General features: G+C 35.3%; 1 protein-coding gene across 2 annotated transcripts in view; it reads right to left on the bottom strand.

Annotated features, from left to right (window-relative positions):
• The window catches only part of ATL2 (atlastin GTPase 2), a 73,598-nt gene that overhangs the window by 6,445 nt on the left and 39,495 nt on the right, over positions 1-27,658 (bottom strand). For both annotated transcript variants that reach the window (XM_006882344.1, XM_006882345.1), the window contains exons 2-9: positions 21,272-21,516; positions 9,913-10,047; positions 9,600-9,704; positions 6,344-6,394; positions 5,475-5,531; positions 4,613-4,705; positions 1,886-2,024; positions 656-783 (exon numbers count right to left, since the gene is read on the bottom strand). In XM_006882344.1, coding sequence (XP_006882406.1) covers positions 656-783; positions 1,886-2,024; positions 4,613-4,705; positions 5,475-5,531; positions 6,344-6,394; positions 9,600-9,704; positions 9,913-10,047; positions 21,272-21,516 — 953 coding nt within the window. The remainder of the gene's footprint in view (positions 1-655; positions 784-1,885; positions 2,025-4,612; positions 4,706-5,474; positions 5,532-6,343; positions 6,395-9,599; positions 9,705-9,912; positions 10,048-21,271; positions 21,517-27,658) is intronic.

Below are 27,658 nucleotides of genomic sequence, written 5' to 3'. Positions count from 1 at the left end.
CATACCTTAGAAAATATTTTAACTCAGTATTTTATTCCAGCTTAAAAAAACCCTAATCTGTTATTTAAGGAGAGTATGGAAGTTTATAGCAAGCCCATCCAGAGATTTTCCATGTCGAATTTCTACTGCCTCATCGTGCATTCAGAGCTAACAAAAACTAGATGAGAGTGACCAAATATCCGTTAATCCATTAACAGTTAAAATGGTCATCTCTTGCAAGAGTAGCACAAAGTTATGATGATTAGAACGGTACAAAGGTACTTAAAAAAAACAAAACCCATCACTACCAAAACACTCCTATGGATAATTTATTTGAACAATTTAGTAAGTATTAAATAATTATGCTTCCAACTTCCCTTATCATAAACGTTAGCATGATATTATGATCAGTTCTGACCAATACCTTTTTGCATAAGAAAACTGGAGGAGGTAAATTTGAAACACTACGCAAACAAATAAAATTAATCTAGAAGAATTAGTATACTATATTCTATAGTATTTTAAAATATCTTTAAATATTAGTAGACCTAACTCAAGGTTAAAAATTATAAATTATTTTTACTTTAAAATAATTTCTCATATATAGGCATAAAATAGTCACAAGTATACTAGGATTCTAACTCAGATAAGCCACTTAATTTAAACATTTGCCCACCTTAAAGTATTCTACAAGAGCTCTACAAGTGACTTTGGATCCACTTATCTCTTTTTCAACCAAATTTTCAGGGGCAAGCAGTAATGGAACCAGACTTCGAAGCTCTCGTTTAAAGTCATCTTCAATATCTAGTAGAGATAAAATTAGCAAATTTACTAGTCCAAAACAAAGGGTAAAATATTGGAAGGGAAGGAAAGACAGGAAAATTTGAGAGAACATGATTATAAAATTATGTTTTAAAAAACCCTCCAAAACTCCACCTGGTAAGAGTTCATAAAAATATTTTTCACAAAGTAATAGTATACATTGTCTATTACTTAAGTAAACTCATTTAAAAACAAGTATTTATCAAATAAATGGCCCACAATGTATCTAAATATGACATAATCTCCCAGTAAAAATAATCTCCCCAACACTAGTTGCCCATATTCTAGTACCTCAAAAACTTTCATAGATCAAAAACCATGTAAACAAATTGTGGACTACAAAACCAAATTTTTCACTAATTAATAATTAATCTTTTCAAAAGAGGCAAATAATTAATGAGATTACATTTTAACACTAGATATTGTTTTCCACCCATATTGTAGATATTTTTATTAACCCAAGCTCTTTGACATCATATTTGAAATTATTCTAAAACACAGACCAAAAAAATTATACTCTCCACCTTGAAACAGAAAATATTTTTTTTCTATAATTATATTTTATTAATTTTCATAAACATTTACAGAGATTTTGGGCTTCCACTCATTCATTGTTGCACTATTCTCTCTACCCTCCTCCCAGTTTGTTCTTGTCCAAATGCCACAGTGCTTGTCAAAGCCAGTGAAACAGAAAAATTTAAATTGGATTTATTACCGTATTAGCTAGTTAATGATTTTTAGAATGCAATCAGATGAACTATCAAAAAGAACTGTATGTTCCTAGCCTTCAAAATATCTCTGAAGATGTCAATGCTGGGTAACAGACTACATTATGAAATTAACTCTTGCAACTGCAAATAAATCAACACAAAGATAGAAAGTATAACTTAATTAACAATACCTCAAAGTGTTCTCCAAATCACATGCAAAAAAAAAAAGCAATCCAGAATAAAAATTTAATTGTAAAAAAAAAAAAATGTTCTCCAGCCTAAGAGAGAAAATGTAAACAAACACACACTCAAAAGATAAAAATATTTTGACTCTAAATATAAGGTCTGATTTTAGCAAGAATGGGAATTCCAACCTTTTAATCTTCCATCAAAAGTCGGATTAGTCGCAACTTCAAGGCCAGGGTGTGGCAAAAGGAAGCAACCAAGATTGGAGAAACAATTGTGAATGTGCTTCCTTACATTCTGTAGCTCTTCATGTTGGTTTTGTTTCACCTGCAGGGAGAAGAGAACACGGTAAAGATGCAAACAAAGGAGGGATGTTCCAGAGCACGCAGAGATGAGTGCACACACTTAACACACTGGCCACTCGACATGAGTGCTTCCTGACAATGGGACTCCAGGTTGATTTCTGATCATACCTTCTGATCTTAGGTAAAACTCCACTCTTTAAAGCTGAAGAGATGTTTTTCTTGGGTAAATTAATTGGAATACCAAAATACATGAATAACAAGCTAACATTCAAATAAGAGATTCTGGTAGTGGCTTACATACTAAATTAGAAATAAGAATCTGAAAAAAAAAAATTAAAAAAAAAAGAAATAAGAATCTGAATTGGGGGAAAAATAAAGCAAAGATCTACTAATAAAAAGGTTATGCAGCATTGCTGTTGTTGTTATGTGTCATTAAGTCACCTGCAACACATAGCGACACTATGTACAACAGCCCTAAACCCTGCTCTATCCTGTGCCAACGTTATGCAGTATAGTGTATTATTTAATATAGTCCTTTTAACCCTATCTTTGAAGCTCCCACCAAATGACTGCACTGTTTTGTTGTGATGTAATCCTGAGTTGGAACCAACCACAGGTGACCTTCTAGCAGGTTTTCAGACGAATTAAATCAAGCAAGAGGAGACTACCCATATTTCTCCTGCTGGGAGATTCAAACTGCTTGTCTTTGGATTGGCAGGGCAACTTCTTACCAGTAAGCCACCTATTTAAATGAGGTACTTGTGGCCCAACAAGTTGATGGTGTTAGATGCCATCATGTTGACTACAACTCACAGCAGGATCTGAACCCTTCTCTATGAGCATCATGCTCACCATATCTGATATGATCAAGCTCACTGTTAAGTCATGGTATGCCAATCCTTTTGGAAGACCTTCCTCTCTACCTTGTCCAGTATCTTATCTTTTTCCAAGGACTAGTACCTCCTAATAACATGCTCAAAGTATATGAAACGAAGTGTCACCATGCTTGCCTCTAACACACACTTGATTATTCTTTGGCAGTCCAATGACATTTTCTGTCTTCTCCAAAATCACAATTCAAAGCCATCAATTCTTCTTCCATCATCCTTATTCACTGCCCAACTTTCAGATGCACAGGATGTAAATTTTAAAAAACATGGCTTGAATCAGGCACACCTCAAGGCTTCTAAACTTGCATCATTTCTCTTGGGCACTTTGGAGAGGCCCTTGACAGCAAAGTTTCCCAATGCAACGTGCCTTCTTATTTATTTATTTTTTTTTTAAAAAATGATTTCTTGGGTATTGACTGAAGATCCAAGTAAAATGAAGTTGTTGACAATGTAAATTTTTTCTCCATCTCTCATGATGTTGCTTACAGGTCCAGTCGTGAGGATTTTTGTTTTTTGACAATGAGATATAATCTATATTGAAGAGTATAAATTTTGATCTTCTGCAGCAAGTGTTTCAAGTGTTCTTTGCTTTCAGCATACAAGGTTATGTGTCCCTACATAACATAGGTTAATAGTGAGTCTTCCTCTAATTGTGATGCCACATTCTTCTTCATAATGTCCAGCTACTGGAACGATTTGCTCAAGATGTAGATGGAGAAAAGATACAACCTTAACATATACCTTTTCTGATTTTAAATGATGCTATGCTTCCTTGTTCTGTTTAAATAGCTGCTTCATCAAGTTGTAAACTTAAAATGTGAGTTTATATCCACACATGTATCACTTCAATAAGAAGTTAATAAAAAAAAAATAAGAAGTTCAAAGTATCTAATTCTGAATGTAAAGTTTGCTTGATATTATTTGCTTTAATTTCTTCAGAACACAACACCAAGAGAACCTGGTAAGTAAAATGCCTTTCAGATAACCCAGAAAAGAAGGGATTAGTTTTAATCTCACTTTAGGAAAAAGTTAGCGAACTCACTTTGTATTCCAAATCTCTGAATATTGATAATTTATAGGTGCCGCATAATAGGTAAAGAATCTCGCTAATCAAGAGAGAGAACCCTCTTACTTATGAACAAAGAGAATGAGTATGTGAGTAGATCAGTAGTCTTTAAGTATCTGGCCCAAAGTTTTCCTGAGTATTTTCATGAGAGTATCCTTCAGAATCACAGATCATGTCTATCAATAAGACTGTTCAGAACTATCTTTAGTATGGCATGTTTTTTGAGCCAGGAGGCTAGACATTTGGATTCTAGTATCAGCTAGCAATAATCCGATCAGGTGTTCCTGTTTCTTTATGTACCTAAGAAGGTGAACCAGATGCTGCTGAAGGCTTCTTCCCTAGTTCTAGAAGTTGGCATTCTCCAAGAGACAGCACACCTTTGAGAGCAGGTCTCACATCATCTGTGGACACCATCTAGCCTGGCCGAAATGTTGAGAAGCTTAGCTGAGCCAGAAACAAACATGAAACCCACCTAGACAGGTCAACTCACAAATTTTCTGCAAATGTTTATTCTTTGAATATTTATTCATATTGATTTATTAAGAGCAGTTGGCTCTGCTCACTTTGATCTAAACTCATGTAGTAAAACCAATTATGTATAAAGTCACTTTTGATAACTTGAATAGACTCTTTCTTTAAGAAATGTGGGCTTACCTGCAATCTCTTTTCAAGGAATTGTCTTCCACCTTCCAAACCATATGAATGCTCATAAGGATAACTCCAATCTCGAATCAAAAACATCAATGTCTATACACACAAAAAAATTACAAATTACTTTCATATACACGAAGAGTTATTACTTTAGTGACGAAAGCCTCCCTTACTCCCTAAACAAAAGATGTAGCAGACCAAAAGTCGTACTTGTAGCTATCCACATTAAGGGTCAACCTAGTCAACAACAGTCCTAGCTGGCCCAGACCACATAGCAAATAATCCCCTCCACTCAAGAATTCCACAAAATAAAGAGTTACCAAGAATATTAGATATTTTAAAATTAATCAAAGGCACACTGGGGAATGTACACTAGAATTTTAATAGTCAAGATCATATTAAAGATCAAGAAGATCACCTAATTGGAGATGACTAATTCTAGACTGATTAGAGATTTGGTATCAACGAGGCCATTTTCACAGGACTTTTTATCCATCGAGGCTCAGGTTTCTCCCTGAACTCATAAAATACCATACAAAAGAAACCCATGACATTTTTTAATAGTTTAGTACAAACATTGTGTAAATTTGGCATGGCCGTCTTAAATTTCCCTCATCTTCAGTTCTCAAATAACATCTACTTAATAAAATATCTTCTTAATCCAAATAAAACTACTAACAATCAACAGATACATTTATTTTACTTCCTACACTGTTACTAGTATGTAAGTTGGTGATGACATTACCATAGAAGAGTTCTAACTCCACTAAATTTGCCACTATAAAAAAAGCTAGTATCTCCAAAATTGCATGGCAAAATGGCTTGACAACTTTTCAAAGTTTTAAAAAATAAAATGCTTATTTACCTGAAATGGTTTCTGATAGATTTCTTCCATTGCAAGCCTGCCATACTCTGTAAATAACTATTAGATCAAGTTATTTAAAAGAGTGTCCCAAAGAGATTAAAAAAAAAGACATTTATAAAGTTATCAGATATTAAAACCTTTATAATCATTTGAAAACCAAGATTTTTATTTTCAAACACTAGGAACACACTGCTATTAGGGACCTCTCCAAAGTACTGAAGAGCAATGGTGTCTCTTTGGAGACTAAGGTGTTTCTGATACAGTCCATGGTCTTTGCTATCACTTGTTATGCATCAGAGAGTTAGACAATGACTAAGGAGGATAGAAAGAGAATTGATGCCTTTGAGCTGTGGTGCTGGAGAAAAGTATTGAGGGTACCATGGACTGCCAAGAAAACAAACAGATTCATCTTGGAAAGGGTCAAACCGGGCTGCTCCTTGGAGGCAAGGATCCTAAGGGTCCGTCTAACATACTTTGGATACGTTGTGAGGAGGGACAGGTCCTTGGAGAGGGACATCATGCTTGGTAGGATGGAGGGACGGCGCATAAGGGGAAGGCCCCCTATGAGGTGGATTGATTCAGTGACTGGGATAATTGGGATGGGAGTATCAGAGACAGTGCAATTGGCACAGGACAGAGCGGAGTTTAGGGCTGTTGTACATAGGGTCGCTATGAGTCGCAAGCGACTCGATGGCACATAACAACAACAGGAACACACTGAAATTATAAGTAAGAAGTAGTAAATTCAGTTTAAACCATGTAATATTCATTCTTTTTACACTGTTTACCAGATTCTTGGTATAAATCTACAATAAAGTGAAAATTAAAACTTTCAATACTTTGATGTATATTATTTGAGCCATACATACTTGTAAGTGTTGAAGATCATCTTCTTGAATATTCTGAGACAAGTTATATACCTGTTAGAACAAATTTATTTTGCTATTACTAGCGTTTAATTTTTAATATCCACCTTGCGTATAATTTTATTTGTAGAATTGAGGGCTATTTTATAACTCAGCAGAAAAATGGCACATCAAAAAGACTTTCTTTTTACTGTAACAACATTTAGGATAAAATATTATAGACGTGGAGGGGCTGGTTAACAGCATTCTTTCTCAAAGACTAAAAGGGAAAAAAGGTCTCAAAAATAAATTAATACCTGATACAGAGTATAACAGTTATTATTTAGACGCTGCCATGACTACCATCAACTGTAATTTTTTCTACCTAAACCTTATCAACCTAAAACTCTTGCCAGATTTTAAGTCTGCCTATGACAGCTGAAATAACAGTAGGTGGCACTATTTCCACATTTTAGGAGATTTCTAAGGCTCACAGATAGAAGGCTGCTGCTACCACACAAACTGGACATTACCTGCTATTTCTGCCAAGAAATAAGTTAAATCAAAGTTCACAGGATTAGATTTTGTAAATTATTACCTAACGTGGGAGGGACTGGAGAGTATTATGCTGAGTGAACTAACTCAGTCCCACAGGATAAATATTGTATAATACCATTATTATATCATAGAATGTGTATGAGGATGGGAGGGTGGGGTGGAACCAGAGGGATGAGGATGTGGGGGGGGGGGATTAATCATGGGGTTGTACAATCTGATGGGTGGGTGGGGTTTGAAAGAATTTGTTCTGGAAAACAATGTATTCAAATTTTATAAATAAACTAGTATAATAATAATACTAAAAAGTTAATAAAATTACTCCAAATATAGAACCGTTAGTTCAAATGGAAAACAAGCAACAACCTAGCTGAACTATTTAAAGAAGTCCAGATCCTTTCACTGCAGAGCCAGACTACAAATAGTAAAAGGGTAAAGAAAAGTTGTTCATTTTAGATCTTTAAAATAACACATAGTTGCTGAAAGAATAAATGACACAGCATCAATTTATCAGTCAAATATCTCTAGTGAGGAGAGAAATCAACTCTCAAATGCCAAGAAGGAAGCAATAGTAACTTTTATCTTCCTGATCAATTACAGCTTCTTCTGCATTATCTCATCTGAATCTCATTTCTGAGTGTACACAGCAACCACAATTAAGATAGGCAAGCCAGTAGTGGGTAGTGTTCTCATTTTACAGATAAGCAAGTGGCGGAGTGAGTTTCTTCTTTCTACTATCAAAAAGTTTAATAGATAAATAAGAAAACACCAATTTAAAGTAAATCCAACAACCTACTGCTACCCAACAAGTGCTGGGAGGTGAAAACAGACATTGCCTCAGGGGAATCAGAACTGGGCCTTTTGACAAAATTCAACTCATTATCATCTAAGTCAGAAACCAACTCATAGTTGACACTCCAGTGAGTTTCTGAGCCTGTAAGTCACAGGAAAGGAAGGTAGAACAAAAACAAACAAAAAAGACTATGAGGGTCTCCAGTTTGGGGCTTAAAGAAAGCAAATGTAATCTCTTAAACTCTATAATAAACAAAAGCCATGCTGAACAAGTTTATTTGAGCTCAAACCAATACTCCTTTTTTCTAGATTGAGAAAGCAAGAATATGTTTGAAACAAAAGTTTCAAAGTCATTATAACATGGTGAGACATTGGTATTACTATCTAAAACATGCAGTCAACAGAGACAACTTCTTACCCTGGGACAATCACATAAACTCTTGAATAAAGTATTTCAATTTACACTTCTGGTTAATTTTGCGTGTCAACTTCACTAGACTATGGTGTCCAGCTGCTCTAACACTAGATGTTGTTATGGTGACTGGCATTCAAATCAGTTGCCCTGAAGCTGATCAACTAACACAACGTGGGTGAACCTCAGGAATTCTAGCTAAAGTCCAAGGGAGGAAGAAGACCTTTGCCTTATGATTGCACAAGACTCCCAGAATTTTCAGCCTATCACCTGATCTAGATTTTGGACTTGCCAGCAGCCACAACCATTTGAGCCAAATCCTTACAACCAATCACTCTCATGTGTGTTGTGTATGTACCGCTAACTGGTTCTATTTCACTGGAGAACCCTAATGCAAAGTATCAACTACAAATGACTGCAGGGAAAAAAAACAACAAAATCTATGATGTGTAATTTAATTTAGTCCAAATTACACAGAAGTAGAGAGCTCTCGTAACTTACTGGGTAAGGAGTTGTGCTACCAATCCAAAGGCAGGGAGTTTGAATCTATCAGCTGCTCTGTGGGGAAAAGATGGGTCACCTCCTCTCATGTGATTTATAGCCTCTGAAACCCTAAAGGGTCACCTACGAGTTGGTTCTGACATGATGGCATACAGCAACAACAAAAAGAGACCAGGACTTGCTAGAACACCAAAAATAATCAAAATAAAGAAAAGTGAGAAAAAGAAAATATTTAATAAAAAAGTATCAATAGTGGTTGGGGGGGGGACTGAGAAAGATGGGATAAACTATGTATACTGCATTGAAACAGATGAGAGAGAGAACTGTTTAAAAGGCATATATGATTAGGTACTATAGTCATGACAGGAGTCCAGAATGAAGGCTGCATAGTGGAGTGAACTTGTGGGGGGAGGGAATGTGTAACAGTGAAAGAATTTTACTTTTCAAAGAGAAGAATGAACTGGAGGGGAGGGGTGGGCAGGGAAAAAAGTGCAACAATGAATGAATGGAAATCCAAAATCTCTGTAAATTTTCATTAAAATTAATAATAATAAATTTTTTTTTAAAAAGTATCACTTAGCTTAACTAAGTCCGTTAGTTCTTGGAGTGCTTCCTCGACTAATTCAGATAATCGAGTGCTAGCTGTCATAAACATAAAGCAGAAAAACTAGACTTCCAAGCTTAATTACTTGAATTTTTTGCTTTAGGTTTAAGCAGAAAGTAAAAATGTACTTATCTGGCAATCATATAATGGCATTCAATTAAGGATAATATTTAAAACATAGATTCTGTAATGAAAACCAAAGAGTTTGGCTATTTACTAATTCCCTGGTAACTTTTCAAAGTAAAAATTTCACATAGTAGTCACAACAGAAAAAAAAAATACAAGAAATATAAATAACCAATGGGACTTAAGTATCTCTTTAATTTTACCTTTATTCCCCTCAATCAAAGGCAGTCGGAGAAAGGCAAGGATACTATGATTACCTGTCCTGAACATTATGTCATCTCATGTCTTACCTGGACAGAGCTAGTCATAGTACTCAGAGCAAACACTGTTGCACAGTCTTTGATAGTAGACTGGCTATCAAAGGCACCCTGGGTATCCATTAGCAATACAGCCACCTAGAAAGTTAGAAGTTTAAAATACTAAGAAAAATATGAACCAAAAATGGCAGTAAAAATAAAACATAAAATGGTCAATGCCAAACTCAGTAATTAAAGGACTTATATTCTTGCATCATAACCAACACATATTAGATATTAAACTGTGTGATAAATTAACAAGGGAATAAAGGATAGAAAATAACATTAAAAACAAATAAAACTTTACCTTTGTTCCATCAGGCCTGTCAATTACAAATACTTCACTCCAGACTTGTATGCCCGTTGTTTCTCTCTCACAACCACCTCGCCACGTAAAGCCAGTCAATGGTTCATTGTGTCCGCCAATCCAATTTTGGGAATCCTAGAAAAGTCAAGCATGAACGTAAAATGGAATGAAAGAAATTCCAAGAGAACAGTCTTTATTTTACACACGAAGATCTGTAATATTCCACAGCAATCTAATTCAGTGTGTTTACTTTACACAGTTACCAGTTATAAGACCAGTCTCAAATCCTGCCAGAGTTCCTTGCCATGTAGCTATCCTGTCCTTCCAACCTGAACATTCCTAAAGTTGAAATCTGCTCCCAGTTTTACTCTATAGTTCTATTAGATAAGTGAGGTCCTATACATGTTATCTCCTTTATGGAAAGACTTCTGGAATGTCTTAAAACTGTAACATGTAGAAACCAGATAATCTGACATCTTGTATAAATAAAAACAAAAATCTTATGCAAGAGTAGATATCAAAATAGCACTACTCTTAGAATAGTTTATACTAAAGTATTTTCACACTGTCTTAATTTTCTCTTTAAAAAGAACCAACTTTATAAATAACCACAAGACTTCTTTGGAACTTGATTTAAATAGCACAGTATCAGGGAAGGGGTAAGACTTTTTCAAAATTGGAAAAGAAATCTAAAACCAAACTGAATATTGTAAACCAGACAGGGTAAAGATAAGTGTTTGGCCTCAAACAGTAACTGTGATGTGATGTGATGGGATATGATGGAACATGTTGTAATGGTTTCTGGGTGGCCTCAAACCTCCAATCTCCCAGGCCTTACAAAAAAGGCTTGGCAATCTAATTCTGAAAAATCACTCATTAAAATCCCAATGGAGCAGTTACTCTGACATATTTATGTCTCCATGTGTCAGAATCAATGAGTTGGCAATGAGAATGGGAAGAACACCATAGCTGTGCTATATATATTAAGAATCTCATCTGTTAAGACACAATATTGAAAGGATATTCTGGGATTTGCTTTAAAATAATCCAATTCTTCTCCCTACCTACCACCACCAAAAGGGGGTAGGGAGTTGAAACGGGGGGGAAAAGGATGAAACAAAAACAGCAAAATGTTGGAATGTACATAGGGATTCACAATACTGTATGCTTTACTTCTAGGTATGTTAAAACTATTCATAGGAATATTTTATTTATTAATAAACACTTAAGTGCTTTATTCTATGTATTCCCAATACACAGAATAGTCTTGGGCTTCAAACAGGCACTAAAATGAATATGTAGGTAGGTTTACTAACAAGCTTCAATGCATTCCCTTTAGAACACTGGTAGTAAATATTCCTAGAAACAGCTAATACAACTATATTGATAAGATGGTAAATTTTCTAGTTTTGACATTTTAAAAAGCAAAGAAGACAAATGATAGCTTGAAGTGTGTTAATCTCATCATAAAATATTTCTAAAATGATCTTTATTTCATACAATCTATTATGTACATATCTCTAAATTGATCTTGTAGTGACTATGCTACGGTTTTAACAATATTAAATTGTTTACCCTAAAAAAACAAGAGCCACAACTCAAACAGATGTAACACCCATGTTTATGGCTGTGTTATCTACAGTAGCAAAGGCCGGAAGCAACTCAAGTGCCCATCATTAACCAAATGAATTAAAATAACTATGGAACATTTACACCATGGAATACTACACGGCACTTAAAAACAATGAAATAGTAAAACATTACACAACATGGGGGAGCCCTGAGAACATTATGCTAAATAAAATCTCAGTCATAAAAGGACAAATACTGCAATAATACTGCTGTTACAAAATAGGACATAGAAGGAGGGGTTGGGAATAGGGAGAGAGTGGATAGTTAATGAATACTTCATTAGAACAGATGAGGGGAAGAACTGTCTGAAAGGAATATATGATTATGCCTTCTACGTATGAGAACAATCTGGAACAAAGGGTGCTTTGTGGGGTGGGCTGGGGGAGGAAGAGGAAAGGAGGGAGAAAATTTGCAACAATAAATAAAAAGAAAAATGTATTAAATTGTTAATTGAAGGAAGAATTACAAAGCCTAGATAATCTACTTTTGTAAAACTTGACATTCTTTTGTGCAATATAGTTGTCTTAAAGTATATTCATTATTCAAGTATTTATAAAGCTCTTTTCTCTTATATCAGTGTTCCAAGATTTTGCAGTAAAACAATGACCAAAGCAGACCTGCTCATAAAAAAAAAATCACTCTGAAGGGGATGCTAGAGACAGTGTCACCAATGGCAGCAAAACGTCTCTTGCATGGTAGCCGCTGTAAGTTACAAAAAAGCAAGTCTAAGAACTCAAAATACATTAAACTGGTGGTATTTACTACCATGATGGGGGGAGGGGTGAGCTTCAAAACTCAGAATTCCAAAACAAAGCGTAGTCTTTCACTACAATAAAGTAAAATTGAAAGACTAGATCTTACAGAATAAATCTCAACTGCAAAAAGAAATCTGAAATCACCAGAGTATCAGTATAGTCAAAAGGCACAGTGAATAAACATTAAGTGCTTGACAAAGAGATTTAACTGTGTAATATATTTATTGGTAATAAAGATCCCCAAGCTATTCTAAATGTAGACACAAATTCATATTACACTAGAAGGAATTATCCACAATAAAGATATAATGATAAAGGGGTCAGTTAAAAAATCTTTAACCTATTTCCACTTAAAGCCAAAGGGTACAAAAGTATGTGAGGCAAACTTTTGGAAAAAGATAGTGATGAAAAGTTACACGCCACGGTGAATGTAATCAATATCACTAAAGAGTCAACTTAAAAAATGGCTTACTAGCAAATTGGGGGGGGGGCGTATATTGCATGTGTATATTAATACAAGAAAATTAAGTCAAAGAAAGCTAGAGAAGCTGTATTAATTCTGGACAAAACAAAAGTACATTAGGAAAAAAGAGATAAGTATCAGTAATAGAAAAGCATTATATAAAGATAAAAGGGTCAATTCTGAAGAAAAAAAAAATACACCACCAAACTAAGAATCTCCATTCTCTTCCCTCTGTATCTAAAAACTGTCAAAACATATGAGGCACACTAATATAATTACAAGGATGAAGTGACAAACCCACTATCATAGCCAGGGTACCAACATCCCTTTATCAGCCATTAAACAGATGCAGCAGATACAAAATCAGGAAAGGTGTAGCTGAACTGAATACTATCCATCATTTTAATCTAATTGGCTTTTATAGAACACTTCATTCAAAAGCGGCAGAAACACAGTCTTCTCCAGTTTGACTTGAAATTCACCAAGATAGAGACTATGTTCTGGACCATAAAATACATCTTAAAAGACTTATTAGAAATCATATCATGTATACTCTTAGACCAAACCAAAAAAAAACCCCAAAAACAAAACAAAACAACAAACAACCCTAGAAACCAGTAACAGGAAGACAGCCAGATATTACAGAAAATTGGAGATTAAACAACCCACTTAAAAAAATATAAAGGTTTAAAGTGGGGGGAACCCAAGAGAAATGAAAAATTAAAAACAAACAAACCAAAACGGAAATATAACTTTGACTCACAGGGTCACTATGTACAACAGAATGAAGCAGTGTTCAGTTCAGTGGCATATTCACAGTCTATGATGAGCCCGTGGTTCTTTGAAATAGTCAATAAACTGGATAGAACTTTAACCAAATTAATTTTATTAAAAAAGAGCAAGAACTTCACAGTCTCAAAAGATTTTTTCCTTAAAAATGGAAATGATTTTATATTATAATACAAATTACACTAAATTTGAATCTGTAAATAGAAGAAGAAAAACTTAGTCTCAATCCACAAGGAAAATGTGGGGAAGAAATGCAGTATTGTAACCCAGAAACACAGTTTATATAACTACTGAAGCAAATTCCTTTAGCTTATATTCACAGGGAGAGAAAAAAAAATCCAAATATTAAAACTTTTTTACTTTAAAAAAATCATGTATTAATACATAATAAAAAATTAAAATTTCAGCATCTTATTACATAAGTTACAAACTTTTCATTCATAAAATTAAAAAAGCAAGTTCAGTTAAATACTAAAAGTAGTAACAAGTAACTTCAGCATCAAATGCAACAATTTTAAGAGCAAAAAAGCCTGTACAGAATAAAAGGACTGAAAATTAACAATGTACACATTTATCAAAATGGCTAAAATAAAGACTGGCAATACTGTTACAAGATGTAGAACAACTATACATGTCCTCTGTTTCAGAGCATAATGACAAAACCACCTAGGGAAGACGATTTGGCAGTACATACTAAAATGAAAACTGCCCTTCAGAGGCAGTTAATTGCAAGAGAGATTGTTCCTCCTTCCCGGGTGGGTGGATTCAAACTTTGTGCCTTTTGGACTGCAGCGCAGCTTCTTACCACAAGGTCACCAGTGCTCCCAGTGATGTTGGAAAAGAGCACTGAATATCCCATGGATTTGCCAATAAAAACAACAGATATGTCTTGGAGAAAGTACAGTTAGAATGCTCCTTGGAGGCAAAGATTATAAAGTTTGGCTTACAAACTTTGGACATGTTGCTAGGAGAGGTTGTTTCTTGGAGAGGGACATCAGGCTTGGGAAGGGGGAAGGACAGCAAATGAGAGGCAGACCTTCAACCAGGTGGATTGACACAGTGACTACAGCAATGGGCTTGTGTGTGTCAAAGATTGTAAAGATAGCACAGGATAGGATAGGATTCACATCTGTTGCTCATAAGGTCATTTTAAGTTATACTTGATGGTACCGAACAATAACTAAAATTAAACAGTGACTTGAACTAGCAGTTCTACACTTGATATAAACCAACAGAAATAAGTTCTTAAATCACCACAAATTGGACAAGGTGAAGAGCATCTTTATTTAAGGTAAAAACTAGAAAGAATCTGCATGTCTATTAATGGAAGAATGAAAAAGAAATTGTTAATATATTCATCCACAAAATACCACTCAGCAATAAAGAATAACAAATAATTCAATATGGATAAATCTTAAGAATAAGATGAGTCACATACAAAAAAGTCAGACACACACGTATATACTTGATGAACACATTGATATGAAGTTCAAAAGCAAGTGAAATTATTCTAGTGATACAAGTCAGATTAATGGTGGCTCTTGAAAGCTGATGCTAATAATGACTTGTTAAATACCACTGAGTCAGAACTGACTCCAGTTTACCCTCCAGCAAATTTTCAAAGGCAGTGAAGTTGACAGGATGGGACTGCCCTTCTTTCTTCTGCAGGGCATTTGGTGGATTAAAACCACCTATCTTTAGGTTGGCAGATCAACTCTTTAGCCCTAAGCCATCAATGCTCCCTACAAGAGAGGGTATGGGATCTTCTAAAATTGTGGAAATGTTCTGGTTCTAAGTGGCAGCGATTACAAAGGTGTTGTGTTGTTGTTATGTACCATCAAGTCGCCTGTGACTCAACCATGAGTTGTACAACAGCCCTAAACCCTGCTCTCTCCCTTGCCAATCTCACTGTCTCTGACACATCTATCCCCATTATCCCAGTCACTGAATCAATCCAGCTCATCAAATAGCTATATAAAAAATTCACTGGCTATAATAAAGTTTACAGACAAAAAAAAGCAACGAAATTATTCTAGTAAGACACATTTAATACTATTTTTCTTTTAAATATATTTCTTAGAAGATAACAAGAATCAAATCAAGTTTTTCTTTTTTTAATTAACACATTTTCCACTAGTCTTACATATCAGACACTGTTGGCTAAGGAGGGAATGATAAAAATAAATTCTGCATCCCACAGGGATAATTCTGAGGTATTGGTGCTTTAGGTTAAGTTGTACGGGAAAGCACAAAAAATAACTTCTGATGGCAGTTCTAAGAGCAGTTCTATTACATACTAAATAATAATGAAGTAAAGGATTATTTCCCATACAATTTGCTATAGTAATGAAGTCAATTCTTAATTAAAACAGAGCAACCATGATTTCTCATTTAAAGACATAACACAGTATCAAACCACTTAGCAGCTGCTTATAAAGTTGCCATGCATGCACTAGCATGTATACACGGCATAGTCTCCCATCTTTCCATTTTAATTTCTGAAGTAAATAGTGAAAAGAAAATCCACTTTTACAAAAAATAATTTTGTAAAGTATTTGAATTTATTTAACGAACTACAAGTATGGAAGAAAATCATCAAAAATCACTTAACACAGCATTTTTATTTTATGAATAAAAGCTTTGGAATCAAACTGCTTGGTCTGGAATTTTAGCTTTGCCACTTACTTTAGTGCCAACTCTTTAGTGGGAATAATATTATCATTGTATTCAACAACACTGAGTACATAGGTATACTAGTAAGGTAATGAAGTGCTAAGAGAATTCTAGTAATCAAAGCACGTGGATTCCAAATTAAAATCTGTTCCTTTCAAAGTTAATATGCTTTGTAGCAGAAGAGTATAACATCATCTATGAAATGTTCTTGCATCACCTACACACAACACTCTCAAAAAAGTAAAATCTGAGTTTTATCACGCTTCTACAGTCAACTACTATTTTATGAAACTACACTAATGAGATATAATCAGCAAATTCAGATTTGGAAATGGAATATAACCAACAGCCAGTTGTTTTCAGCAAACCAGACACAGAAAAGTGTAGGAGATACAGATCAAAATGTTTATAAATAAAATATGATATCTACGATGTAACTCAAAACTACACAAAAGGTTGTTGTTGTTGTAGTTAAGGGCTGTCGAGTCACAGGTGACTCATAGCGACCCTATGAAGGAAAGTCCTCAGCACTTGTGTGTCTTTCATCCTCTCTCCAGGTCCATAGGGTTTCCGGAGGCAAGCTATTATGGAAGTGGATGCCACTCCTGCTTCCAAAAGGCAGTGTGTGAATTAAAATATGTAAGAAATTGGACTGATGAACGCTAAAAACAAGGATGTATGTGTTCATTACAAAACTGTCTACTTCTATATGTGATTAAAATTCTTGATAATTTAACTTGAGGAATATATAGGAAAAAAACATAAATATAAAGCAACTGAGAATAGAATTAAGAACTCTAGTTCAGTAACAACAATTCTCATCATTTCTTAGTGTTCAATATATTGAAAGTATTGTTGTGTAAAGCTTATTGTACAATTCTATAAATTAACTTCTGACTTCTCAGACACTGTACTTAAGGTTTTAAAATGTCTCTGAATGACTGAAAATGAAATATGATTTGTAACCTTTCATCCAATTAAAAAAAAATTCCCATATATAAAAGACTTTACTCCTCTAAAAAGAATTTTATAATTGGAAGTACTTTTACAATAGCCAAATGTAACCATGTGGATTGGAATTTCTCGAGCAATATCTATCATGCACACAATTTACTTTACTTTGGCAATCTATATTTCACAAGATTATCTGACTGAAAATTACAAAAGGCAAAATCCAAACACTGGCAAACAAAATATGGCATATTACTATAATATTAAACTAACAAAGCCACTATTACCATGCAAAAAATGTGAGTTATCTCACAGATATCTAGAAGATTCCATACATGTAAAGTAAAAAAGCCATACATATCACATTATATTAAAAAGTCAAACATGTAAATATGTAAGATTCCATACAATGTAAAGTAAAAAAAAAAAAGGTAAGTATAGTGATCATCTTTTGAGTAACGGTATTATGTACAAATAGGCAGTGATTACATGGGTGAATATACATATTTCATCAGAGCATCCATTTAATGTGTATATTTTTCAGCATGTAAATTTCACTATAAGATCATTTATGTGAACTATATCCCTTAATGACTAAGGTTTAAAAAAAAGGTGGACACAAACGACTTGAATGTATGAGAGAAAGAGTCAGAGAGAGAAAGATGGGTAGGAGGGGTGTTTCAGAGGACAATTTCCTTTCCAATTCCACCACCAATTCTGTCTCTCATTACCAAGTATATTGTCACCTCTATGTATAATTCACAATTTTTACACAACGAAAAATATGGTGATTTAAAAGAAAACCTGAATAACAGACCTTATCTCACATAAATGGCACAATTACTTGATTTCACAGCTTTATAAGAATAACATTACTGGTAAATACTTTTCTTACAAATAGTTGAGTATGTCAACAAACGTGACTATCTGGTAAACACTTCATACATAATGGATGTTTGTGAGGAATGTTTAAGTGGTAAGTTTCACAGTTAACAATGCTTCTTGTATATTGAATTTATAAAAGTCATCAACTTTAGTGACACTCTTATGTCCTATATTACCTATTAAGTTTAATTATAATAAGTGCTTAATTCTAAACAATATGAAGAAATTTTATTGTAGGAAAACAATTTTTATAAAACTTTATTTCTTCCCAACCAGATCAAGTAAAAACAACCTAACAGTGTTCTCAAAGTAGTGGCTTAATAAAAATCAACTACACAAAAAACTATTTCCTTCACAAGAAAACAAGTTTTAAATTTTGGGATTTCCCCTGCAATTTGTAAAGATGTGGTTAAAATATTAAAAAAAATCTTAGTTACTGATCTCTGTGTGTTTATCTATTAGTTTGGAGATTACAAATGGATGACACATGTGGGCTACTGCTCCCTTTTAGGGGGACTCTGGTGGTCTAGTGGTAAAAAGCTGAGCTGCAAACGCAAAGGCACACAGTTCAAATCCATTAGCTTTTTCATGGGAGAAAAATGCACGTACTTCCTCCTATGTGATCTACTGTTTCTGAAAACCTACTGGACTATAAGTCGGTTCCAACTCCAGGGCACACAACAACTCCTCCTTTTAGGCAGCCACTAATAACTGATCAGAGATACATAAAGAAATGGTATCTCTGATGAAATTTATGTTGTTCCTCACCAAGAAATCTATGCTTCCTTCCGCTTCTAGCATTCTAGTGTCTCACCCACCTACAATCTAATCTATTCTTAGTGAACAACTAAGACAAAGATACACACAAAATATATACTAGTCAATTTAAGGAGCAGGAGGACTTTAAAATACAGGAATTCTTTATTGTTATTAAGTATGTAGATAGATAGATAGAGAGAGAGAGATGTAAAACTTGGGAAAAGAAGTCTAAAGTGAAAAATCTTAAAAGTATCACATTTCTCTCAACTTCCAAAATATCTAAAAAAGTTGTTATTGAGTATGATCTACTTTCCTGATATTCAAATATACTTGACCATGCTGAAAAGATGTCTATGTAAGTAAAGAATATTCCAAAGAACTTCCTGGAAAATCTTATTAGGGTTGCTTACTCTATTGCTTATCTCAAGCCAAAGCACACCCAGTTCCAGACTTATACAGGACTGCTAAGGGTAAGCTCCCTCATTGATCTTTTATAAATTATGTAACTCCATTAATTTACTATTTCTAAGGTCTTCAAATGGCTTCTTAATGTAAAAAAAAAAGCTTTCTAAAGTACTTCCCTTAAATTATCTCCTCCAGAATTTCCTCCTTGTTGATCTTTAAAACTCTCATCCTCTCAAACTTTCAACTGTTAGAAAAATATACTGATTTAAGTGATAAACCTAATTTTTCTCAGATAGAAAGTCAACATCAGTAAGGAGGAAGGACCTAACTACTAATTGGTACGATTAAAAAAAAAAGAAGTATAAGAAGATAGAGCAGAACAGATAATCAATGTTCACATTCACTAAAGTGTCAATTATTGAGCTAGGTGATAGAGATATAACAATGAAAGTAAAGCACGCAACACTGTGTGTGTGTGTGACAGAGAAAGAGAGAGAATTATTGTGCTAGGTAACAGAGATATAACATTTACAGTAAGGAACATAACTGTGGGTGGGTGTGTGCAAAAAAACAAAGCACCTAAGCGGCATCTGTACAGAGACTTTCTAGACACGGGCAAAACATTCTGCCAAACTGTTTTACTGGGTTAGGAACACAGTCTTATGCTACAACTCAGTCAACTGGCAAACATACATAGTCCATAAAGAATATGTTCTACCTTTTAATTTACAGAGTTAACTACTGGGTTCTTAAAGAATTATGAGCAACCACCTAAGATACAACTACTGGTCTCTATTTGTACGGAGCAAAACAGAACAAAGACTCAAAGAAACCAGGTCAGAGAGCTATAACTGCCCACACAAACCATGGCCACTTCTAGCTCAACCCTTCCAGATGGAACCCTCAGGGTCACCTCAGAAACTCAGAATAGAATGTGAGAAACATGTAGAACAAGATTTAAAATCCTAAAAAATACAGACCTACTGAACCAGTAAGAGATCAGAGGAGTAAGTTATAAGACTATTGTCCTAAAATAACTTCTGAACTTACACTTGAAGGTGACCTACTGATCACTTTTCAATCAAATAATAGCTACAATTATTTAAAAAAAATCATTTACTCATGATATGCCTCCTTAAACAACCTACTATACAGGATAGATGATCAGGATGCACCCAAAACAAAGATGAGATGGTAAGGAGTAGGAGGGATATGGAAAGCTAGGTATATTGGAAACAATATAAATGAGAATACTCACATATTGTGAAAATAACAAACATCACATGACAATCTAAATTAAAACTGTTAAATAGTAGCCTAATTTGCTGTGTAAACTTCCCTCTAAAATACAAGTAATAATAAAACCCCATTCTGACAGAACTAAGAAATTTAAGCCACTGAAGTAACAAATCATTTAACATATGTAACACAGTCTCATAAGTCAGGAAAAGATCAGGACAGAAAGGCATGGCTTAAAAGAAATATTGTTGCACCCTCAAAGAAATGAAAACATATATATTATGCCTGACATACAACTCTAATAAGAGGTGAAGTTCAGCAATCAGGGAAGCCACTCTAAAGAATTGGACTTTATCTCTGAGAGTAACGGTAAACTACAGAAAGCGGCCTATTATTACAAATTTCTTTAACAGTTGTAAAACAAACAAGGAAAAGGAAGTATGAAGAAAACGAAGTAAGATGAACATTACTTCAGTGATTTCATAGTATACTCTGATACTCAGGGTCAGAGCTATAATGCCTAGTACACAGATGGCTCAAACATATACATCACTCTGTAGTATGTACATAAAAGAATTATGTAGATAAGAAACAAGGGCCCGAATTTATATTTCCGTTTTAGCCTGAAAGTCTTATAAAGAAATACATTTCTATAAAATTAAAGACAGAGCGTTTTCTCAAAAAAAAAACAAAAAACCCAAAAAACAAACAAACAAACAAAATCCAAAACAAAACAAAAACACAACCCAGTGTTGGTTGGTAGTGTTCTGTTTTAAATTGGGGTCAATTTATAAAAGACACTATTCACCTTGTTATACATATATCTAAGCATGAAGTCCAGTAGAAATGATTTCCCTTTACGAAAAGCTCCTGCCACGGATACCACTACTATGTTAAGATCTCGTAAATGTTCCTGCAGCAAAATCTGTTCCAAGGCTTTTTCATCAAGCTCAAAGTTATGGTCATCTTCATGTGCAAGAACAATCTGTACTGGACATGGTTTCTTCATAACCTTATCAGAATTTACTAGGTCATCATCTTCATAATTCTCACCTAGAATAAAAAAGAGAAACAGGTTACTTTAATGCTCACATTATAAACTTGTATAGGACAACAACTAATGCAAAAACTTCACCTCTTTTAGAGAATACAAAAATAATTACAAAAAGTGATTTCAAGTACATACTGGCATAACTGAACCAAGAATGCTGGTCAGTCATGCAACAATTTCAAGTACTGCTTCTATCTCCATTAAGTTTTAACAACCAAATGTGACTAGTATCTGTTCTTGGGCACTGCTTTATTGTGTAAACAAATTTTGCTGCTATATATGGAATTAAATTCAGGGTGCAGAGAACAGGAGGGAGCATCAACTTCACCTAAAAGTTCTGATATCACTTTTTCCCAATAGATATCATTGGAAAATTACTCATCTTTGCAAAGACTGAAACATATGCATTATGAACGTTACTTACTTTTTCACTCTGGAAATTAAATGGGAAAAGTAGGGTCCTAAAAAACCCCTACAATAAAATTTTCCAAAAAGTTCCTAATTTAATAAAAGCAACATGCATGTTACTATTGTCAGGTGCCATCAAGTTAACCCAACTCCTAGCAGTCCTGCTCAATTCTGACTCATCCGCACCTCTGCTGTGCTTAACCCACCGCTGCTGCCAATGTGCCAATTCATCTCATTAAGGGTCTTCCTCTTTTTTGAAGGTCCTCTACAACAATGATGGGGATAGGCCACTTTTGGTAAGAGGACCCAAGTGTATGAAATGAAGTAAACTGTGAAACATTGTAAAAGTGCCTTTTCTTATTAAAGCAAACCAAAGACACAAGAACGGTGCTAAGAGTTATATCTTCAAATTTCACCTTTCTGTGGGGCTTTATCTCACTAGCCACAGTCAACCATCTCAAGATTATATAGTTCTCAAGAACAGCCATATTTAACAGTTTTCTTTATCAAAATAAGACAACCTTTACAGAAAGAATATTATGGAAAAACAGACAGAAGAAGCAAATTCCCAATACAATACTTATGGATCTGCCTTATATTTTAAAAAATATACCTACATGTACCTTCCCTGGCTTCTTTATCTACCGACTGCTTGATCCTATTGTTGTTGTTATGTGCCATCAAGTCACTTGTGACTCATAGTGACCCTATGTACAAAAGCCCTAAACATCGTTCTATCCTGTACCAACCTCGCTGTCTCTGACACACTCATTCCCATCATCCCAATCACAGAATCAATCCATCTCATTGAGGGTATAGCAACAAATTATTTCTACAACCTTATTTTCTCACATCAAAATTTAAGAGACCCTCACTAGGTCTGTCTATTCAGTATTAGCATCCAATGTAGGAGACATTACATATTCGTGTGTTTAATGTAATGATTCTCTCTTCTCCCAGATAAGAGTCAATAGTGCAACAATACCTGTTAGCACTATTCTCAGAGCAAAGATATAGCTACATTAATGGAATTTTAATCTCTTTACAGAAAGAAGCATCTAGCTCATCAGAATTTGCAAAGACCTTTATTTCAAAAACTTTACTTTCATGTTCACAAGGCACATTAACTGTACAAAGCAAAATCAACAACAGCATCTAAAATATGCTACAAATCAGTATTATACACAACATAAAAAAACAAGCAACTTCAGAGAATAATCTTGAAAGTAAAAAGCCTATTTATTTGTACATAAACTAGTATAATTAAAAAAGCCTAGGGACATCATGTTTGGGAGAGTGGAGAGACAGTGCAGGAGGGGAAGACCCTCCATGAGATGGATCGATTCTGTGAGTAGAGTGGTGGGAATGAGTGTGTTTGAGACAGTGAGGTTGGCACAGGATAGAACGGCATTTAGGATTCTTGTACATAGGATCACTATGAGTTGCAAGCGACTCGATGGCACATAACAACAACAACATTTAGTAACAAAGTAGACATTACCAATGATTGTTTCAATGGTTCATCAATATACCAGAGTATTGGGCTATTTGAATGCATGAGATAAAAGGTACAGGATAATTAAATTTTCCATTAATAAGGAGAATTGATGCCTTTGAGCTGTGGTGCTGGAGAAGAGTATCGAATATACCATGGACTGCTAAGAAAACAAACAGATCCGTCCTGGAGAGGGTTAAACCAGGCTGCTCCTTGGAGGCAAGGATTCTGGGGTTTCGTCTGACATGTTGGACCTGTTGTAAGGAGGGACATCATGATGTCCTTGGAGAGGGACATCATGCTTGGGAGGGTGGAAGGACAGCATAGGAGGGGAAGACCCTCTATGAGGTGGACTGATTCAGTGACTGGGGTAACTGGGATGGGTGTGTTAGAGGCAGTGCGATTGGCACAGGATAGAACAGGGCTTAGGGCTGTTGTACATAGGATCGTTATGAGTCACAAGTGACCCAACAGCACATAACAAGTTAATATATAATTAGAAAAATTAAAAATGATGCAAATTCTGTGAATAAAAGCTTCTATGTTCAACACAAATATAACTGTCATCAAACGCCACACGTACAAAATGTTGAAATGGCTAATGTTTTATTATATAGTTACCATAGTTAAAAAGAACGAACCAATATATGCTAGAACATAAAAGAACTTTGAAAACATGATAAACAATCTGGTCACAAAAGACTCTTCTTACATGAATAGGCAAATACATTAGAAATGCTGTTATGTGCTGTTGAGTCCAAACCGACTCATCGCTAACTCTCCAGCAGGTTTTCAGAGGCAGTGAATCACAGGGGAGGAGACTGCCTTTTCCTCAGAGCAGCTGGTGAATTCAAACCACGTGCCTCTGGGCTGTCAGTCTTCCTACTAGGCCATCAGAGCCAGGTGCTAGGTACTGAGAGTTAGGTGAGAGGGAAAGGTATAGCAATTGCTAACATGCACAGTATTTCTTTTGGAGGTGATGAAAATGTTATGACATTTATGGTTGCTCAATTCCATGAACATACTAAAAGCCATTGTTTTATACAATTAAAAAGTATAATTTTTGCTATCTCAGTAAAATAGTTATTAAGTAAAAAGGAAAAAAAAAAAAAAGCTTCCAAGCCTGACCATGAACTCTGGAACCAGAGTGCCTAGATGGTTGGAAATATCATAGTATTTGCTATTAAATTTTAAAATAATCAATTCCACAGGAGAATCTTTTCTTTACCCCCTGGAACACCAAAACTCTACAGTGAATTTCTGTAGTAAGTGTAGCTATGTACCAATATTACTACTCATCCATTTGCTCAAGCAGAACTTGGGAGCTATCCGTGGCACATCTTTTCTTATCCTTTTAATATAATCAAGTTCTTAAAGTTTATGCTCATCTCAGAATCTTCACTGATACCAACCTTGTTCTCTCAACACTAGCACTTTATCTTACCCTAGACTGTGGTACTAGTGTCCTCCCTGGTCTCGCTCCATTAAACTTCAGTGCCCTCCTTGAATCCAATGTCAGAGTTAAAAATAAACCTCAAATTCATTGCCTTGGGGCCAGAATTGAATCGTAGTGTTTAGGAGATTACCAAATTATGCCCTTAAATGCATATTTTAATAAGTTACTCTTATTCTTAAAGTTATTGTTGTTATGTGCCATCGAGTCGCCTGCTACTCATAGCAACCCTATGTACAACAGCCCTAAACTCTGCCCTATCCTGTTGCCAATTCCACCATCTCCAACACACCTACCCCCATTTCCCCAGTCACTGAATCAATCCATCTCATCGATGGTCTTCCTCTCCTGTGCTGTCCCTCCACCCTCCCAAGCATGATATCCCTTCCAAGGACTGGTCCCTCCTTGCAACATACCCAAAGTATGTCAGACGAAGCTTCAGAATCCTTGCTTCCAAGGAGCAACCTGGCTTCACCATCTCCAGTACAAAACTGTTCATTTTCTTAGCAATCCATGGTATATTCAATACTCTTCTCCAACACCACAGCTCAAAGGCATCGATTCTCCTTCTATCATCCCTAGTCATTGTCCAGCTCTCTGATGTATAGCAAGTGACTGCAAAGACCATGACATGTATCAGGCGCACCCTAGTCTCCAGTCTGACATCATTGCACTCCAGTACTTTATAGACATCTCTAATTGCAGACTTTCCACTGCAATATGTCTTTTAATTCCTGGCTACTGGTACCATGAGTGTTGACTATGGAGCCAAGCAAACCAAAACTATGAATAATCTGAATCTCCTCACCATCCATCATGATGCTGCCAACTGGCCCAGTGGTGAGAATCTTTGTTTTCTTGATATTGAGTCTCAATCCATACTGAAGACTGCAGTCCCTAACCTTCCACAGCAAGTGCGTCAGGTCCTCCTCAGTTTCAGCAAGCAGGGTTGTGTCATCTGCATACCGCAGACTGTTCATGAGTCTTCCTCCAATCCTGATGCCACATTAATAATTAAATCCTGCACAGAATTTATTCATTTCTAATTCACTGCCAAGCTCTCTTTCAACTCGTGCCACTCCAAGTCCCATCTCCTTAAACTGACAGCCGAGCCACCTTTCTGTCAGATTCTTATGCTAAATTCCTTCTAAGACTGATTTCATGCTATTTGTCAATCTAGAATATTCTTCTCCATGTTGTTTCTATAATCAATTCATACTTCAGGTCACAGCTTAAATATAATTTCTCAAGAAAGGAGAACTCATCCATCATTTAACACTTCAAAGTATCTCTTTTGCTGTAAATATTTGTCTCCCCTCTTAGACTGCCATTTTTCTGTATAAAATCTTCAATTCTTTTTCTGAAACTACAAAAAAGAAAAATCCAGGTTCTTCCAGTATTATGTCATTAGCCCCTGATTCCCTGGTGGTGTCACCTTTATAATACTCTTCAGTTCATTCCCTGAGCTCTGGGGATCCTGGCCTCTTATTGTTCATTGAAGAAACAAATCCTATTTTCAATACCTTTGAATCACTGTCCTGTTATTAAGGTTGTTTGGATGCTATCAAGCTACTTCCTACAACTCAAAGCAACTCTATGTCCAGATCCGAACCTTGCCTTAACCTGTGCCATCTACACTACCTCTGACATGCACAAGTCCGCGCAATGTTACAGTAACTGTCCATTCATCTTCTTGAAGATCTTGCAGTCAGTGCCTGGACTGTTCACCTTTCCCACCATGATTTCTTTTTCCAAGGACTAGCACCCTCCTGACAACATGACAAAACAAATGAGACAAAGTTTCACAAGCTTTGCCTCAAAAGACATCTTACACTACCTCCCAGACAAACTTGTTCTTTTGGCAGTCCAGGGGATATCTGGTGTTCTTCTTCAATGCTACACTTTAAAGGCATTGATTCTTCTTCTGTCATTCTTATATACTGTCCAGCTTTCAGATGATGATAAATCACTGAAAAGATGACGCTTGGATCAGCACACTTTAAGTCTTTAAACTGACATTCTTGTTCTTGACATTTTTGTTAGCGAAGTCCCTGACAGCAGATTTCCCGAAGGCAACACATATTCTGATTTCTTGACTGCTGATGTCTCCTCTTGTCTGGAATGTATGTATATAGAAATAACATCTATCTAGGAATTCATGCGCTTTACTTTTGCAGGATCCAGGTGTCAGTTAAAGTGTTCCCAACCATTCACTCTATCATCCTAATGAAAAAGACTTTTCTATAGCCCTCATCATTATCACCAGTAACCCCTTCTTTGTTGTGAGTATCTTTTCTCTCCTCCTAAAAAACAAAATAAGTGCTCTACAAGAATAAGGATCTTGTCCTCCAGGGTCACCCATTTTGTATAATATTTCATGAGATCCTTGTTTTTCCAATGCTGCACAGTATTCCATTGTGTTAATATACCACAGCTTCTCTATCCATTCGTTTGTTGATGGGAACTTAGGTTGTTTCCAAATCTTTGCTACTGTGAACAAAGCCTCGATAAACATGGGTGGGCATAATCTGCTTGGGTGGTGGTTATGTTTTCTTTAGGGTATATTCCCAGCAGTGGAATTGTTGAGTCAAGTGGTATTTCTATTTGCAACTTTTTTGAGAAAGCACCATACAGCCTTCCATAGTGGTTACACCGTTTTAAACTTCCACCATCAGTGAATAAGGGTTCCAGTTTCTCCACAACCTCGCCAGCATTTGATGTTTGCTGCTCCGTTAAATTTTGCTATTTTTACTGGGGTGAGACGATATCTCATAGTTGTTTTGGAAGG

This window comes from Elephantulus edwardii, unplaced genomic scaffold (genome assembly GCF_000299155.1).
Source record: "Elephantulus edwardii isolate Elephantulus edwardi_28Jun2011 unplaced genomic scaffold, EleEdw1.0 scaffold00019, whole genome shotgun sequence".
Classification (NCBI taxonomy): domain Eukaryota; kingdom Metazoa; phylum Chordata; class Mammalia; order Macroscelidea; family Macroscelididae; genus Elephantulus; species Elephantulus edwardii.
The sequence above is the reverse complement of the archived record's forward strand: the minus strand, read 5'-3'. Positions and strand labels throughout refer to the sequence as shown.